The sequence below is a fragment of the Plectropomus leopardus genome, chromosome 13 (genome assembly GCF_026936395.1).
Source record: "Plectropomus leopardus strain MGB_pleo_1.0 chromosome 13, ASM2693639v1, whole genome shotgun sequence".
In the NCBI taxonomy this organism is placed as follows: domain Eukaryota; kingdom Metazoa; phylum Chordata; class Actinopteri; order Perciformes; family Serranidae; genus Plectropomus; species Plectropomus leopardus.
In genome coordinates this window covers 34,752,140-34,770,874 of record NC_142188.1, presented here as the reverse complement: position 1 = coordinate 34,770,874, position 18,735 = coordinate 34,752,140, and the positions used below count along the sequence as shown (strand labels likewise).

Sequence of the window (18,735 nt, the reverse complement as noted above, 5' to 3'; positions counted from 1 at the left end):
TTTCTGATTTAAAAAGTAATACTACGAATGTAGGAAGATAGCAAGTCGCTACTCACCCATCTTTTAAGTGTTCACGACTCCGGTCTGATATCAAGCACAGCTGATGACTTGTAGCTTGATAGCTTGTTTACATGAATTATGAGAATGGATTATTCAATGGATTCGGTGTGCTTATAGTTGTTCATATTCTGTTGGGACACAGTGTTATTATATTCTGCTGAGATGCCACTGCAGAGTCGTGGTAAAATTTGTTAAACCAGTATGGTTCGGTGTTTGGCTTCATATCAAACCGGTTTTGAAAAATTTCACACCGGCCTAACCCTAGTGCAGATTACAGGGTAAAACTGGACTTTTGCTTGAATATTAATGACACCTGCTCACCACATCAAAGGCTGTAAGGGATCAGATAAAGGAATACAATGTTATGTATAATGATAAGAACAATAACAAGCTGCCTGACTGCAGTGTTCTCCCAGCGCTGTCTTAGCGATACCTACACAAATGGAATCTCAGATTTAAAACTTTGTTCTCGTTTAGGGCTTCTGACTGAAACAGCTCAGTGCCTTTAGTTTAATGCCTGTGTGCTGTGGGTGTTGCTAGTGGAAGTGTCTCACATTCAGAAAAAAAGATGACAAGAGACATTTCTTTGTGCAGTCTTGTTGTTCTTTGATAGAGTTGCTGGTAAATTAGTTACTGTATGACCTTTCAGTAGTTTGCACATCAGCATCAGAACTATGGCAAAAGAGTTACCAGCAGCTGTTTTACAGGGAACTACTTATCAAAAGGTTCAGTCTGTGTGGAATCTCACGTGTTGCTAACAAATGAATCTGTCTGACGAATGACAGGCTCAGAAATATGCAACAATGTTTTGTGTGCTGACAACAAAATGTAGCAGACATTTTGACAGTGATGGGAGAGCACTGTTTGCCAATTTAGGGTATGGGTCAGGAGTTGGAGGGACTACATGAAGGCTTGCAAGGAAGAGGTACTTTGTTAGGAAGGAGTAGGAGAAATAAAAGGAGGTGTAAGGGGAGGAAGATTAACCCAGGACTACATTAGAATGCAGGAGGAGGAGCAGAAGGCCAAGGTGTGTGAGGGGGAGAGAGGGCAACCCCGGCATTAAAAGAGCCACGGGCCACAGAGCAAGGTGGAGGGAGGGAAAAGGGGATAGGAAGACCTGCGGAAACAAAGAAGGACAGGATAAAGAGTGAAAACACCAACACTATCCCATAGCTTTGTCTTCAACACCTTCAACTGGAAAGTGACATTCAGGTCGGTTTAACAGATGAGTATTGTTGTGATTTCTGGAGCCGTTCATTGGACATATTTGATGAGAGGCCAGTTGAATGTGCTGAGAGAGCTTATGAAATGTGAAGACTAGAAAGATGGGAGTGGAAATATTAAAGGAGTCACAGGTTAATGGGAAGGAAACAGAAACATTCTCTTAGAAGAAGGGTGTGTTGACACATTCTATGACACAGTTCAACCTGCAGATGAAATACTATTTTTACACTGTATGGTTTTGCAGAGCTGTTTTGATATTCAGTGCAATCTCAAGAAATATTCAGTATTTTTGGAGTATACTTATTTGCTTTATTTCAGAGAGTAAGAGGATTTCAGAGAGTAAGAGGATGGATATCGACCTCATTGTTGTGTGTTAAGACCAGTGCTGGACATGGTTAGCCTATCTTACTTTAAAGACTGGAAGCCGGGGGAGGCAGCTGAAGGTCAGTCAGTCAGTTATTTTCTGTAACCGCTTGTCCTCGTAAGGGTCGCGGGGGGGCTGGAGCCAATCCCAGCAGTCATGGGGCGGAAGGCGGGGTACACCCTGGATAGGTCACCAGAGTATCACAGGGCCGACACATATAGACAGACAACTATATACGCTCACAGTCACACCTAAGGGCAATTTAGAGTCACCAATCAACATGAACTGCATGTCTTTGGACTGTGGGAGGAAGCTGGAGACCCCGGAGAGAACCTATGCAGACATGGGTAGAACACGCAAACTCTGCACAGAAGGGCCCCCGCCCACAGACCGAACACCGTCCTCACCGGCTTTCGAACCAGGGACCCTCTTGCTGTGAGGCAACAGTGCTCACGAAGCCACCATGCCGCCCCTGTTTGGAGGTCAGAAGTGAATACTTTGTCCATCTACCTGATATGATTGCCAGATGGTCTCTGTACAGGCACAATGCTATCGAACCTGACGACTTCACAGCAGACACTTTTACACTGCCTTTTCAAGGCGGGAATAATGCGCCATTATGCTGCCTCGCCGCTCTGTAACGTACGATCACAGAAAGGGTGGACAGGACAGAGTTGTCTTGTCTCTGAGCCAATAAAAGATTAATGGCCATGAATGAAAGTCTGTGTAAAATGTAAAGCTGGAAAGACATGACCATGGGTGGGGCCTGTCTGAGGTTTTGACGATATGTTTTACACGTCACCTACTGTGGGAGACTAAAAACATAGCTGTTAGTGATTAACGGCTAATTCACATTTAAGGGCTCCTTACCCTCCAAGCAGAGGGCAAGATCAGCTGCTGGTATTTGTTGTGTTATGATTTTGTCATGATATTGTATGCTCTTATTGACTTTACTTTGTTTTATTTCTGGCTGTTATTATATGACCATGCCTCTATTTTATGTTATTCCCTGTGAAGCACTTTGGTCAGCATTTGTTTTTTTAACATGAATGCCATTGTTGTATGTATATATATATATATATATATATATATATATATATATATATATATATATATATATATATATATATATATATATATGCATTGCAATGCTATATTTTGACCTGTTAAGAGGAACAAATTTGACTCATTGATGATCATGTAGACAAGTAGACATTTAGAGCCATTCAGCATTCCATAGCTTATAGCTGTTTTAACACACAGACATGAGCCTCATATCCATCTCTCAGTTTTAAGTCTAAAGTGAATCCACAATATGATGTCACAGAGTAAAACAGAATAACAGTTTGAAGTAAACATAGTCACTCAGTAACATTTATTATCATTGTTATTATTATTATTTTCTTTGATAATTTTTGTGACCCTTAAAGCTACTGCAAAACCAATACATATGCTTCAGAAAGGCGTAAGACATGTTGATGAAAAGAGAACATAGGATGAAAGCAAAATCTCTGACTCATCTGGCTTTCTTTCATGCTTGATATCAAAGGGAACATCCGACTGATTGATATTCAGCTCTTAAACTGTCTTCTCCTGTCCAACACAGTGTGTTTGAAGTGCCACAGCTCTGTTCAGGTGGCCTGTTGTGGCCCCATGAGGCAGTTGCAATTATAAAGGGCAGAGGTTAAATAATGCAAATACACTCCTGGCCTGTTTTCATACAGATCAGAAAGAGTTCTGTTCAGTTGCTGAATTTATGAATAAAAGCAGAGAAGTGCTTTGGTCTGTGTGTACTCCACAAATGGACTCTAATGTGTGTCAATTAGCCAGAAAACATATCCTTGGTTTTGCTATCTTTAAAACTAGCAAACATTATCAGTGGTATCTTACCCGATTTCCTTTGAGACCTTGTGGTCCTACTAAACCCTGCAGAAAGAAATAAGAACAAACATTAGTGACCATGCATATTTGTCTCACGGGGCAATACAGTGATTGTTTGGTTCTGTGTAAAACTGCAAAGGGGGCATAAAGGAGGGACTTGGTAGCGGCCCCTATAGCACCATCTCTGGAGGATGGTTCATGTTTTGTACACACTGATCCAGACCATCCCAAAAAAGTTAAATTGGTGACATATCTGCCAGAACTGGATTTTTTTCAGTTTCAGGAATTGTGTTCAGATCCTTGCAACATGGGGCTCTGTATCATCATGCTGTGTTCATGGCAGTGGATGGATGGCATGATGATTAGTTAGGGTTCGGGCTAACCCTGTCCGTAGCTTATTCTAGCCTGTACCATAATCCCACTACCATGGGCCACTCTGCTCAAGATGCTGGCATTAGCAAACTACTCACCCACACAACACCATATACGCCATCTGATTACAGTAAGTTCAGTCAGTAAAAGACAAAAACATAGACCACTTTTCAGATCTTAAATGAATTCAATAGAATTGTAGTTATGTGGAACATGTTTTCACAGAGGGTCATGAACTACATCAAATGTCCCTGAAAGTAGAACATCAGCATGTAGTGATGACCACCATGAAGAATGTTACAAGAATTACAAGAACAAGAATTTTGCTTCTTGTCAACTAAATTAAATAAATAAAGTCATGCAATGTGCTTGAACCCTGTGTAATGCTGCGTGCGGCTTGATTTCATTTCATTTTGATAACATTTAATGTAATGTTTAGTGTTAATGGATTTTGGCACAAAATTTGGACACTTTACAGCCTTAGGCTACATGATATAGCCTGCATCAGGTTTGATATCAGTCTTTCATAATGTCAGACTCTGTCAAAAAGTCTACTAATAAGGTTTCCTTTTGTAACAACTATGCTGTGTTAAGTGAGCTAAAAGGTGTGTGATTATGTGATTTGTAGAAAATGTCACTATAGACTTACAGGGATGCCTTGAGGCCCAGTTGGTCCTGGTAATCCTGCATCTCCTTTTTCACCCTGAAGTAATGAGAGAAAATATAAATCTGATATTCCCCTTAAACTATACATTTAGTAAAATAAAATAAAATGGAAAAAAAAAAGCACAGGCAAAGACACGCACTCTCTCTCCCTTTGGTCCTGCTGGTCCTGGCACACCTGATGGTCCTATTAGACCCTTTAAAACAGAAAAGGAAAAAAAACTGTTAGCAGGTACAAACAAATTACTAGTACTAGTGAAAATATCACAGTTAAATGCCTCAAATCAGTAAATCAACAAGCTTTCTGATGAAAATGAATCAATGTCTCAAAAGATAATGTCATTGACCTTTTAGAGCATTTTTTACTACTCTGGAGAGAGAAAAAAATGGCTCGTATGATTCTCTGTCCTGACACCTTAAGCATTGACACTCAGAGCTTGTTGACCTACTGTCCAAACTGTTAAAAACAGGGTAAAAGAATAAATGACAACAGCTGCAGTTGTCTGTCTGAGTAGCAGTCAGGATTGGAGAGGGAAACCTTGCATCTCAGGCAGATTGAATGTGTAGAATAGAGAAAATACAGCTGTCCAAGTGTTGTGTATTGCATGTCAACATGCAGCACGGGCATCTCTGCATGCTCCTTTGGATAGTTCTTAGCAGTGCCAGCTCTGCAGCCCCCTGCTGCTACAGGGTAATGAGGCAGGGAAGCCTTGAGGCAGGATTGAGGACTGAGGAGTTCTACTGTTCTACTGTCGAGTATCAGGGGAGATGCAAATTCAAGAGCTCTGATTTAAAACACTTGTTACTTTCAAAATCAGTCACGGGACAGGTGAATTTTATCCTAAAAAAAGGAAGTGCACTGAAAAGTCGTTACTTAAAACTTGGGATAAAAGATTGCATCTGATTTATACAGCCTATATAAAGAGAGGATTATGCCCATTCAAGCCACTGGAGGGCTTTTAATGTGAAACACTGTTGAGTTCCACTGTCAATGTAGAGCTGACCACAGTTAATCAGTGAGTCGTCATGTAATAAAAAAAAGACAAGCAGACATTTTGGATATAACATCGAGGAAAAATTCAAGGGAATAGAGGCAGGTATTTAAGGTCTGTTTTAAATCAAGGTTCTGTCTGCAGTTGAGAATTTACAGTATTTTCTTTTATTGATTAAGCATATTATTCATATAAAGAGCCTGACCAATATTGAGTTTTTGAGGTCAACACTTATAACACTACATTATAACACTATATTTCTGAAAGTTTAAACACTGATTTTCTCATGAACAAGATTTTGATAAAGGTCTTGTAAATATATTTTCTGTGGGATGTGATAATAATAATAATAATAATAATAATAATAATAATAATAATAATAATAATAATAATAATAATAATAATAATATTTATTATTATTATAATAGACCCTATTCAAATTCAAAAAGCTCCATAGCTATTACACATACATTTATTTAAATACTTGAACTTGGCTTGAAACTTGAAATTATTATGCCATCAATTCATTTCATTGCTGTTGTGATATGCAGTTATGATCACTGGTAAATCTATTTTTGCATCAGTGTGTGTGTGCAGCAAGGGAAATATCGGTCAGATTTGGCCCAGGGGGCATAAGTTGAATATCACTGTAATGCGGTGTGTCAGTTACGTGCTATAATGCTCATCTTTGCTTGGTTTGAAATTCAGACTTAAAATCTTTCATTGAATGATTGCTGCAGGGGTTGCTAATGTAAACAGGTAAATGTAAATGGAGTATACAGAGGTATAAACTGTGCAGAGTTGCCTTGATTGCCATGATTCCTCATACCAGTACATCCTCAGCACTCAACCCTGAACAGTCCTGTCCTCACAGAGCTACTTTAGGAAGGAAGAGAGTTGTGACAAGCATGGGAGGCAAGAAAGCAAGCAGACAAGACAAGCAGACATGGCAGACATCAAGCAAGCTGAAGCACGGGGTGAAGGAGGAGAGGGAGGAAGAAGAGGAGGAGAAGGGCGAGGAGACCGGAAGAGGACTTGCGCCACTCACCACTGGACCCGGTCTGCCGTCTAACCCATGAGCCCCCTGTATAGCGTTGTACACAGTTAGAGAGCGGAGATGATGGGGGTGGGGGAGTGGGGGTGGGGTGGTGGGGAGGGGGGTTTGAAGCTGTGACTGAAGTGACTTCAAAAACACATTCAGATGATGACAAATGAAGAGTGATGGAAGTGGTGGAGGTGAAGGTAAAGTGGGTGACAGTAACTGAATCATTTTTTTTTACTGGTCATCAAGTTTACAACCATGTTGTGACTGTTTGCACACTCACATTCAGTGTGATACTGTTTGACTACTCTGCCCTGTCTGTGGCTCTTAGCCCAAAACCCTTTTTTCTTTAAAGAAAAGGCTTAGTAATTTCCGAAAATAGTTGCTCACTGTCACAAACAATACTCAACAGGAGCAAATGGTGCATTTATTTGGGGTTATTTTCAGGGGTGGATTAATATACTTTTAGTGCTCTTGTGAGTATTTGTGACAGTATAAAGTACGTGGGATGAACTCGGGTCTGACTGAGACTTTTCTCACCATTGGCAATTGTCATATGTTTAAGCTAATAAAACAACCTTTGTTTTGACCAACCCCCCTCAAAGGTCAACATTCTTGTTTTTCTGAGCCTTTATTCACATCTTATGGTCTTCATCAGTTAGGAAACCAAATTCACTAATGATAATGACAGTGAGATGTGCTCAAAAGCTCCAGAAAACTAACTACATATAACAATATGTGCTCACTCCAGGTCATTGAGTCCTGACATTCCCAGTAACAATGAATTATACTCAATTCTCTCAGCTACAGTGTATTTGGTATATTTTTTGTTGATAATGGTTTGACATGGGGTCATCTGGTTCCAGTATCTTTAATCAGTTTTGTATTTCTATTATTGTAACAATACAATATGGCATTCAGCATGATCCGTAGTATCTCAGAAAAACAGGACTCTGCACTGATGACACACCCTATCATGCTATGACATGAATGGTAAATGGTAAATGGACTGTACTTGTATAGTGCTTTTCTAGTCTTTTCGACTACTCAAAGTGGTTTCACAGGACATGCCATTATGAATACATCTGAGTTCATCCAGTTCTACGAACTTATGAATTTATGGTCAAACAAGACCGGGTTTTTACCTGAATGTAAACTGTAAAATCTGACAAGTTGATTATTTAAACAATCTAAGAAACTGTTTGCTTTAAAAATGTAAGTAAATATAAAACTTGTGTCTTTGAATCTAATTGTTAAATTCACTTCAAATTTAGTTCATCAGTCTTTCCAAATTTTAACAACTTCAGTAAACAAGGTTTACTCTGCTATATATCTGTATCCTGCTAGTTGCAAACCAGTCATATTTGTGTATTCTTAAACATGTTCAGAAAACAGAACTTGCAGATCTCCTAACTTCATCAAAGCATTTGTGAAGTTGCAACAACTTCAAAAGTAAATATAGCAAAATTTCATGTAAACTGAAGAATTTGACATGAAGTAAACATAATAAGATTAATAGTTATATTTCCACTGCAAAAAAAGTTAAACTTAAAATAATCCCTTCAGTTGGTAACACATAAAATAATTAAGGTTCCTCAATTCGATTCTTGAGCAGTTACGTTAATCTAACTTAACAACTTAATTTTCAACTAAATTTAATTCATTTAAAATTCTCTTTTTTCAATGTACTTTTTTGTGGCAACTGGTTTACAAGTTTTTTTTGTTTTTTTTTTATATCAGATTAATTTATCCAATTTTACAGTGTGAGTGTAAACCAAGAAAAAATATTAAAACCCAGAGGGAAGGACACCATTTCAATGAATATAAAGGAAATTCAAAACAGCCCCAACATCTTTTGAATGACGATTTAAATACAGTTGTAAAATGAAATGAGTTATTTCTGAGTTATTTCCTTTGACACGACCTGACCTTCCATGCAAAATTTGAACAAGATTATGACAAAGAAGATTTTAGAACATTAAAAACATCAGTCAGTAACAAAAGCATAAACTAGCATTAAAGCTACATGGGTTTTTACAGTTGATCCAATTTAGTGCTAACATTTCTGTCCTAAAGCAGTGATGTAAGCCCTGAATTAATAACATGGAGTAAGAAAACTTCAAATGGGACAGAACACAAAGATAGGAGAGAAGACAGGGAATGTGAGAATGAGGATCAGGCAGGCAGTGTACTCACAGGGAGTCCAAGATGGCCTCTGTCTCCCTTGTCGCCCTTCTGACCTGTCGCTCCCTTTTCTCCTCTAACGCCTATGCCTGGTTCTCCCTAGGAGAAAGGAAGCAACAGTCATGTAGACACAATATTGTATATGTAGGAAGATGGGATAAAATAAGGAGCTGGTCAATATTATTTTTAGAAACAATAGCTTACCTTAGGCCCTGGAAATCCTTGAGCTCCCTGGATAGAACAAAAACAGAGTGATTACTGGCAGTCTCTGCTGTAATCCAGCTGTGGCCCGTGCATACCAATGTTGTATTTGGGTAGCACCGAGAGCTGAACAGCAGGAATAACCACCCTAATTAGTGGAATTTGATTGAAAAACATAATATCCATTTCTCATTTTCATTTTATTCTTTCACATTTTATTTATTTTATCTAATTTGATTTGTTCCACGAAATCAATTTACTGAATATGAAGTATTTAACCCCCCCCCCCCCCAAGTGACAAGTATATGACAAGTATGCATCCATCCAACAGTATACATCAGTATACGTCCATCCAACTTCAAGCTGAGGCCCTAATTAGCCAATGAACTGAAAACACTGTGAGAGTGTGAGGAGCCTTTAAGCATAGGCTGGTGTTAAGGTTGTGAGGTAAATGACATGTTGACTCACTGCTGGGCCAACTGGTCCTGGAGGTCCTGAGGGCCCTGGGGGACCATATATCTGAACACAAACACAAGCAAAAGGTTTTGGTTTAGAAAACAATGCTCCTGAAACATGTTACGCTCCAATTAACCACAAAGTGCACCCGTCCAACCTGTGTGTTAATCACTGACCCTTACCATGTCCGACCTTCCACCTTCTCCAGGTTCACCTTTAGGACCCTGTGAAAATAGATGGCATCAGAAGGTCATAAAGTGGCTGATATATTTTTCCTTGACAGACAAATATTAAGTGAATAAAAAATCAGGCAATATAGCACTCTTTGACACAGCATCATATGGGGTGATTACAGAACATATTCAACTGTTCCCTGTTTGCCAGCTCAGACACTGCATCAGAGAAGACGCAGCCTGAGGGGCATCATTTCGTACCATTGAGCCAGGTAATCCAATAGGGCCAGGGGCCCCTGTAGCCCCTTTTTCACCCGTAGGGCCATCTAAACCCTACAGAACGAGAAAGGGGAGATGGACGTCACGATACGGCAGAGCGTGTCAGTTCAGGGACTCATGAGTTCATCTTCAAATTTTATGGACAAATAAGAAAGTTTTGTTTTTATCTAATTTGAATAGCCATTACCAAAACTTCACAGTGAGCAGCACCATGGGCAGTATGTCAAGTGGTGTCTTCTTATTTTTATTTGAAATGAAATGTTTCTTGGGGCTGGGGTGTTGTAGTACAGATAAACAGAGCCCCATTCCTACACGAGCACTAACAACCCAGATGACTTTTAAGACATTACATAGTATATGATATCCTAAATATGGAAAATCTGGTAGCTCAGCATACATTTACTCAAGTTCTGTTAGCTTCTTATGTAAAAATTCAAGCTAGGCTACTTGTACTTTACTTGGGTATTTCCATCTCCATTTCTGCTACTGTAATTTTAAAGGGGGAAATATTGTCCTTTCAAAATCAAAAAAGTTATCAAATAGTTTAGTTGTATTCAATAGTAATACCATATGCTGAAATCAAACTTGATGGATTATTATAAATTACCCGTCAAAGAATAATGAGGGTAAAAACCAGTATTAAAATATAGAATAATATATGTTATTTAGCGAAATAACAACCTGATAGGGGCTCATATTAATGAGTAATTATTCTTTTGACACTTGAAATACATTTTGCTAATAATTTTTCAGGTTTAATAGGCTTCAAGCTGTGAAGGGGCAGAGTTTGAGTTTGTGTCAGTGTGTTATTTGTTGTTCCACATGAATTTTGGCCCAATGACTAGAAAATATAGTGAAAATACATTCCAAGAGAAATGACTCAGATCTGCTTCGTGGTTGCACTGTAATTAATGCCCCAGAATGCAATTTTGGAAAGGCTGTGCCCCTCACACTGTAAGTCTGCTTGATTTGAAAATTTGTACACATATGCAGCTCAGTGTGCTTTACAAAAAAGCCTCTGGACCATCATAGTCCTCCATTAGAAACTCCACGAGTTTTTGCTAATTAGCATAATGTGAAAAACAGGAAAACTGATTTTTTTTATGATTTGATGATTTTTTTTTAATACTCAATAGTATAATAATCTTTACTCTATGAACACCAAACTTTCCACACAGTGTAGTGGTCCTAAGATACATATTTCAAATATAAATGAGCAAGATTGGTCAAAAAACATGGCCACCATCAGTCAAGTACCTTCACCAGTTCATTGGCCACAAGTCATTAAACATTTGTCCAGTCAACATGGATCTTGATAGATACCTCATGCGTGTTAAGAAATAGGCCTGCCGAAGCATATTTAGCTCAGCCTGTAGGGGGCACCACAAATAGTACAAATATGAACCTCCAAAGCAATGGACAGAATTTCACCAGATTTAGTATATATGTTCTGGGGGCAAGTAGCAGGAAATGCTATGATATGCCTTTGCTTAATTTACTGCAAGCTGGACACAGAAAACTTGACATCAAAGCTGGAAATTATGTTCTGATGCTTCACATCAAATTTGATACCAATCCACCTGATGGTGGCGCTGTAATTGTGAGATGAAAAAGTGAAAACTTTGACAGTTCAAGGTACTCAGTCTACATCTCAGTGTCCTCAACAAAAAAAGCATCTTGAACCTGAAGTTCACCCTGATGTTTTCGTTGCTTATTTGCAAAATTTTGAAAAACATTAATATGAATAGACTTTTTTGGCTTTTGACTCTATCAACACTAAACTTGGTTTGCAGCCTTCTAAGACTGAAATACACAATCCCACTATAACTGAGCTAGTCTGGTAAAAAAAAAAAAAAAAGCAATGATTGAGAGGCTGCGTACATTACAGTGTTCAAACATGTGTAGTTGGTCTCACTCCTCCAGACAAATGAAACCAGCTGAAAAGACGTTGCTCGGTCTTGTGAAACCTGCTGCTTGTGGCTTTGATTTTGGTAATACAGCTGCTTCCCTCAGTTGACAGAGGATTGGACCCAGGATTGCAGCTTGAGGCTATATTTTTATTTTATGTTTTTGAATGTAGGCATTTTTCCTACAATGGAGCATACTTATTTTGTTGCATTGGTACTATATTCTTTGCTGGTCCATCGCTGACCATCCTTCCACAGACTGATCCCCCTTACAGCATGCAAGAAGGGTTCATGTACACACATTGTGCAAACGTTAGAAATGTGTTATTTTTGCCCCTTGTATTTGAATATTTCTGTATACTGGGGTCCTTAAACAGTCTTGAAATTGCTACCATCCACAAGCAGAGCACACAAATACAGTTAATCTGACTGATGTCAGCGGGACTGCATCTGTGAATGAAACTAAATAACAGAATTCAACATAACCAACATCAGTCAACAAATGCTGTCAGTTGAGTAAGACAGTCTGGTTAATAATTGCTTTACAATGTTAATATGAACTTATGAAAATAACAAAATAATAGAATTGTAAACATGAAATAAAAATACAACTAATCATGATTAACTATTGCAATTTAGCAATTAACAAAATCTATTGACAGCCCTAGTTTTCTAGCATCTTTAAAAAATGTGATTGAACTGTCAGAAAATGAAAACTCCTTAACACAAAAAGGCCTTCGCACCACTTGGTGCTAGGACCTAAAAAGAACAAGTGCCTACATCTAAATATCATCCAAGCATCCGCTGATGTGACTTAATGGGAATCCTTCTTAAAATCTAAATACCCATTTTCTCAGCTGTATGTCAATGCTACTGACAGCAAAAACCAAACAACAAAGAAACAAAACAAACAAACAAATGTCTCCCTTAACAGGTCATAGCTAATTGTTAAACATAGAGAAGATCAATATTTACTGTAGTGTCACAGGCAGGGCTACAAACAGCAAAGCCTTTTATTTGGGGGCACATTTGGGATCTGTGCCACAGTGAATTAAAAGTTAAACAGTGTCATTCCTGGTGTCTCATCCAAGCTTGTGAGTCTCTAATTAGATAATTAGAGGGCAGATTGGAAAACATGGCTTTCCCTAGAGATAATGACAGATGTGGGATGAGGGCTTTGGTCAGGGAAACCCTGGCAGTGACGTGACGTGACGTGACGTGACGTGACGTGACGTGACGTGACGTGACGTGACGTGACGTGACGTGACGTGACGTGACGTGGCGTGGCGTGACGTGACGTGGCGTGGCGTGGCGTGGCGTGGCGTGGCGTGGCGTGGCGTGGCGTGGCGTGGCGTGGCGTGACGTGGCGTGGCGTGGCGTGACGTGACGTGGCGTGGCGTGGCGTGGCGTGGCGTGGCGTGGCGTGGCGTGGCGTGGCGTGGCGTGGCGTGGCGTGGCGTGGCGTGGCGTGGCGTGGCGTGGCGTGGCGTGGCGTGGCGTGGCGTGACGTGGCGTGGCGTGGCGTGGCGTGGCGTGGCGTGGCGTGGCGTGGCGTGGCGTGGCGTGGCGTGGCGTGGCGTGGCGTGGCGTGGCGTGGCGTGGCGTGACGTGGCGTGGCGTGGCGTGGCGTGGCGTGGCGTGGCGTGGCGTGGCGTGGCGTGGCGTGGCGTGGCGTGGCGTGGCGTGGCGTGGCGTGGCGTGGCGTGGCGTGGCGTGGCGTGGCGTGGCGTGGCGTGGCGTGGCGTGGCGTGGCGTGGCGTGGCGTGGCGTGGCGTGGCGTGGCGTGACGTGGCGTGGCGTGGCGTGACGTGGCGTGGCGTGGCGTGGCGTGGCGTGGCGTGGCGTGACGTGGCGTGGCGTGGCGTGGCGTGGCGTGGCGTGACGTGGCGTGGCGTGGCGTGACGTGGCGTGACGTGGCGTGACGTGACGTGGCGTGGCGTGACGTGACGGGACGTGACGGGACGTGACGTGACGTGACGTGACGTGGCGTGACGTGACGTGACGTGACGTGACGTGACGTGACGTGACGTGACGTGACGTGACGTGACGTGACGTGACGTGACGTGATTTGGTGTGGTCTAATATGATGTGATCACTCACTGGTGATCCAGATGGACCCATGTCTCCTTTGTCTCCTTTGGGTCCTGGGAAGCCCATGACACCACCCTCCCCTCTGGGACCTTCAGGCCCAGCTGGGCCTGGAGGACCAGGGTCTCCAGGCTTCCCCCGGGGTCCCTTAAAACACAAGAGGTCAGTGTCACCTCAACTAATTGTACCTGAAGGAAGCTATGCTAAAACGGACATATTGTACATGAAATGTAAATTGGGAACTTTAATCTTAATTTCTACATATTTCTCATTGCAAATAATAAAATTAGTCACAATATACATTCATGTAACAAACAATTCAAATGCCTTGCTAATAATCTGGAGTACTAATTGGTATGTAGATATTACCTTTTCTCCATCTAATCCTGGAGGACCTGGTAAACCAACTTCACCCTGAGGACACACCAAGGTTGTGTTACCAATGAGACAAAGCAGGCAACTGTCCAAGGACCAATAACCCCAGGGGCCTCATATTCACTGTATGTGAATTGCTTTCTTGTAATAGATTGGCTGCAAATTTATTAGCCGGCCTTTAGAACAAAATCAAGCCCACATTTAAACTACAATTACCACCCAACGATTGTGTACCGCTGCACACCAGTATAAACAGGGATGCTTCACACACATCTCCCCCTGGCAGCACAGAAGATCTCCACAGTTTTATGGTGGACACCCAAGATTAGTGTCACCAAGTCAGTATCTGACCAAATATCCTCCCTTTTGTACTTAACTCATGACACTGAGTAGTGACCAGAAAAATGTTTTTTTTTTTTAACATTATGATGTCATAGATGACCTTTGACCTCTTGGATATAAAATGTCTTTGTCATTATATCCTAGTAGATATTTGTGTGGAATTTCACCATATAAATTCTTGAGTTATGACGAAAAAAGCCAAAACATGATCTTTTCATTACCATAACCACCTGTTAACCACAGCACTGTTGAAACATAATGTTTTCTTGAGGTGGGATTATATGGAGTACTTGTCCATAGTCATTGTACAACATACATTTTTGGAGCAGCAGGCTGGAGTCCAACACTGAAGCTAGGCAATGTGTTGCTGTGGCGGGGGGTCAACAGAAAAATGTTTTCTTCTGCCAGTGCTCACTGAAGCAGCTACCTTGCATCACCACTGCGAACCATGGCGGCAGCGGCTTTTAAAAATGCTTTACCTTTTGGGGAAATGTTCTTGCAGGCAGATGGTTGTCAGGGTGTTTACCACGCAGAGGTGTGAAAGGCCCTAATATGTCACATTATAACATGGAAATGTATCATCATGTATCATCATTTTTTGCAGACACGTACAATACCAACATTTGTTTTCTGAGAGTTAGGTTGAGAAATACAGCACTGACATTACTAATTTATCCACCAGGACTGTGCATTTCATGTATTTGATAGGCCAACAAAACAGCTTGCTGGATGATGTTATATTATTTTGCGGTCAGAGGTGAGCCAGTTCTAGCTTGTTGTTGTTTTTTTCTGGAGCACCCTAAAAAGGCATGCTGGCTGCACCACCTGACTGACCTCATCCAAATGAATTCAGATGTGCCTCTCTTTTAGTCAATCTACCTGGCACATGTCTTACTGGTGCTACATATGTGCAAACACATCCTAGAGCGTATTTTCATTAGTTTCTTCTGTTTTCCTTGTGTAACTTCAGTGACTGTGTGGTGTTCTGAGCAGTTGACCTACAACTCAGTACTGTGCCTGAAGGCATCCTGTGACACACACCAAGCACAAAGTTGCTGCTGCTGCTCTGCTAATACACTGGCCATGCTACCCACCCTATGTCGACATTGTGTTAGAGAATTTGCACTGCACTTGTCATCTAAGACCTAGTTTAATCACCTGTATTATTTTAGTTTTTATAGTGCATAGTCCAAAATGTATTTTCATTTAACAAACAACCTCAACAAACAGACATGAATAAACTGGGGTCAGTAAATCCGGCATTGGAAATTGGGGCCTAACTTTCAATTTTTACCAGTGGGCCCCCTAACAGGTTCATCTGGGTATGGTACACACATAACGTCCTGAATCAATTGGCATTTAAAATATCTCCTACCTTGGCACCTGGGAGTCCAGGGGCTCCTGCAGGTCCAGGTAATCCAGGGGGGCCCTAGCAGGAAAAGAGACCAAGTCACTCAATAAAATGTTTACTTCTGTACTATGTTTGCACATTTTGTTATAAATCCTAAAAAGAACTTACCATCAGTGGTATGTTGCGAATATCCTGTGAAGGAACATTAAATGTTACAATAGTCATGTTTTTATTCTTTTTATGCATTAAGAAAAGCGCAACTTTAAATGAGTCACATACATTTTCATTGCTGTGAATTTCAGCCTTTCCTGGCTCCCCAGGTGGCCCTGGAGGACCCTGTACAGGGAAAATGACCATTTGTTAGCATTATTATGAACATAGTGAGTTACATTTGATATTTTTGTATCGTATGTCAATATTTGCAACATGTTGTCATGAGTCTGCTGGTTATGACTTACTCTGGGTCCAGCTGGGCCTTCAGAACCTGCTTCTCCCTGAGGGTTAAATAAAAGTATAATATTTAGATTCTTCATCATCACTTACAACCCAGGTTAGTATTTTGAAAAGCAATCTTATTTTACCTTGTCTCCCTGGGCGCCTGTGTCACCCTGCAACAGGAACATCAAGATTCTATAATCTATGTAAGAAGAATGACAGCTATTTATCCATTTGTGAAACTATCTCCCTTTACCTTGGGTCCCATGAGGCCTGGCAGTCCTGATGAACCTGGTTCTCCTTTAATTCCCTGAACTGCAATGCTTGGCTCTCCCTTCTCACCCTGCCGTACAAACACAACAAAGTTTGAGTTCACTGGAAATTATTGTCTGATTGATAAATATGAATCTTGAAGTCCAGTATGACGCTGGTAATGGATCAACAGTGGTCAGTGGTTAACTAGATACTGTTGTTTTTCTGTCAGTATTATTCTCATCTGAAATTTCCAATTTCTGTGACAACAACGGTTATGGGACACTACAAGTGGGATCCCCAGATAAAACATACATGATGACAATGTAAGATGCAGTTAAGAGCTTTATGAAAAAGCAAGATACAAAACTGGTAAATGTATTTGAGTTAAAATTATTCTTGTAATCCTGTTTATTCCAACAGATCCATACAGAAGCCAAATGTTTTTGTCACACATGACAAAAACATTTATTAGGATTTTTCTCACTGCTCCACAACAATGTGACTGCCACACGGTATGATGAGGTTTGTACAATGCAACAATAAAAAGTTAGTCCAATTCTGAAGCAACCCAATCAACAGAAAAAATGTTGCCATTTTATGTTTTTCAAACTATGGGTACATTATACCTTTTAATGTAGTGGATACATTGAAACACTACTTTTTTATCAAAGCTGTGGTTAATGTGCAGTTAGGGGCAATCCCACACAGAAATGCAGCGATGTCCTGTAAAAAAGCCACCTGCATCCTGTGGCACGATCCCTGCTGGAAAAACAGCAACGGGTCGCTAAGAAATCCCACATTTGGTGGCTAAAAATTCAGCGAAAACATAGTAATAACTCACCAAAACAACTAGTTTTGTTGTTTCTTGATCTCAAAGAGTGGTCTGCAGCTTGTCATCAGGTGTCTCACACAGACAACATGCCATCCACCACCCAGGTCACTTTGTTGTTGATTTGTATAAAATGTGCAAATGTAGCATATTTGTGGTTTGCAGGCATGTGCAATGCTTACACTTTCTTCTGGCAACTGAGCTGTCTGCACAGTCATTTATGCTGGTTAATTATACAAAAGGCCGAAGCACTCCAACAAATGGCAAGTAAGCACAGAAACCAGCACAGGAAGGTAAAACAATGCACCCAGGGTATAAATTTCAGTTACAAACACAAAACACTGATATGACGAATATCCGACTTAACAGACGTTAGAGGGAAAGGAGGATGACTGACAGACAGAAAACCAGACACTTAGGGTGTTCATTCCATGCCAGACCTACCCTGTAGCCCCTCTTTCCAGGAATGCCAGGGGTACCAGTGATGCCAGCCTGGCCCTTTGCAGTGACAGAAAGACAATAACAACCTGCTAATCTGATTTGGTTTATGATAATTGCCACACACACTGCTCACAAATGACTTAACCCTTAACCCAGGAGTGCGAGGGAGACCTCCCTCTAATGGCCAAGATGAAATAAACGTAAAAGATGGTGGAATAGGAGGGAAAGAAAAAACAGTTGATTTGCATTTTTTTCAAGATATATGAAAAAAGATCCATGCACACACATCTACACAGCAATTATTTAGGCAATTATACTGACAGATTACTAAATGGATAAATTGGGCACAGGGCCAAGAATTCACGGGGGCCCAGGGTGTGAGCTTCAGTATGAAGTAAAAAAATATTTCTTGTAGGCAAGTTAATCAAATGATTCCAAATACATGCAAAACAATCATGATGGGATGCCAAAACTCTACAAAGAGACTAAATACAAACTACAAATGACATATCCTAAATGGATGGATGGACCTGCACTTGCACAGTACTCTTCTAGAGAGAAAAAGTTGAATTTAATTCAGCACAAAGCACACACGGACACACACAGCAGTGAACAGTTGGTTAGTGGTTTGATCCCCTGGTCCTCTGGTCAACGTGTCAAAGTATCCTTGGGGAAAATACTGAACCCCAAATTGCTCCTGATACCACGTCATCGGAGTGTGTAGCAGGTGGTACCATGTACGGTAGCCTTGGCCACCAGTGTGTGAATGTGTGTGTGAATGGGTGAATGTAACATGTAATGTGAAAACGTTTTGAGTGGTC

The 18,735-nt window shown here is 40.9% G+C and overlaps 1 protein-coding gene across 1 annotated transcript in view; it reads right to left on the bottom strand.

Moving 5' to 3' along the window:
- The window catches only part of LOC121954328 (uncharacterized), an 83,066-nt gene that overhangs the window by 10,809 nt on the left and 53,522 nt on the right, over positions 1–18,735 (bottom strand). Inside the window, exons 20-37 of the mRNA XM_042501753.2 lie at positions 17,918–17,971; positions 16,646–16,732; positions 16,536–16,562; positions 16,413–16,448; positions 16,234–16,290; positions 16,123–16,146; positions 15,979–16,032; positions 14,256–14,300; positions 13,899–14,033; positions 9,874–9,945; positions 9,622–9,663; positions 9,452–9,502; positions 8,987–9,013; positions 8,795–8,881; positions 6,605–6,640; positions 4,708–4,761; positions 4,551–4,604; positions 3,539–3,574 (exon numbers count right to left, since the gene is read on the bottom strand). Coding sequence (XP_042357687.2) covers positions 3,539–3,574; positions 4,551–4,604; positions 4,708–4,761; positions 6,605–6,640; positions 8,795–8,881; positions 8,987–9,013; positions 9,452–9,502; positions 9,622–9,663; positions 9,874–9,945; positions 13,899–14,033; positions 14,256–14,300; positions 15,979–16,032; positions 16,123–16,146; positions 16,234–16,290; positions 16,413–16,448; positions 16,536–16,562; positions 16,646–16,732; positions 17,918–17,971 — 978 coding nt within the window. The remainder of the gene's footprint in view (positions 1–3,538; positions 3,575–4,550; positions 4,605–4,707; positions 4,762–6,604; positions 6,641–8,794; positions 8,882–8,986; positions 9,014–9,451; positions 9,503–9,621; positions 9,664–9,873; positions 9,946–13,898; positions 14,034–14,255; positions 14,301–15,978; positions 16,033–16,122; positions 16,147–16,233; positions 16,291–16,412; positions 16,449–16,535; positions 16,563–16,645; positions 16,733–17,917; positions 17,972–18,735) is intronic.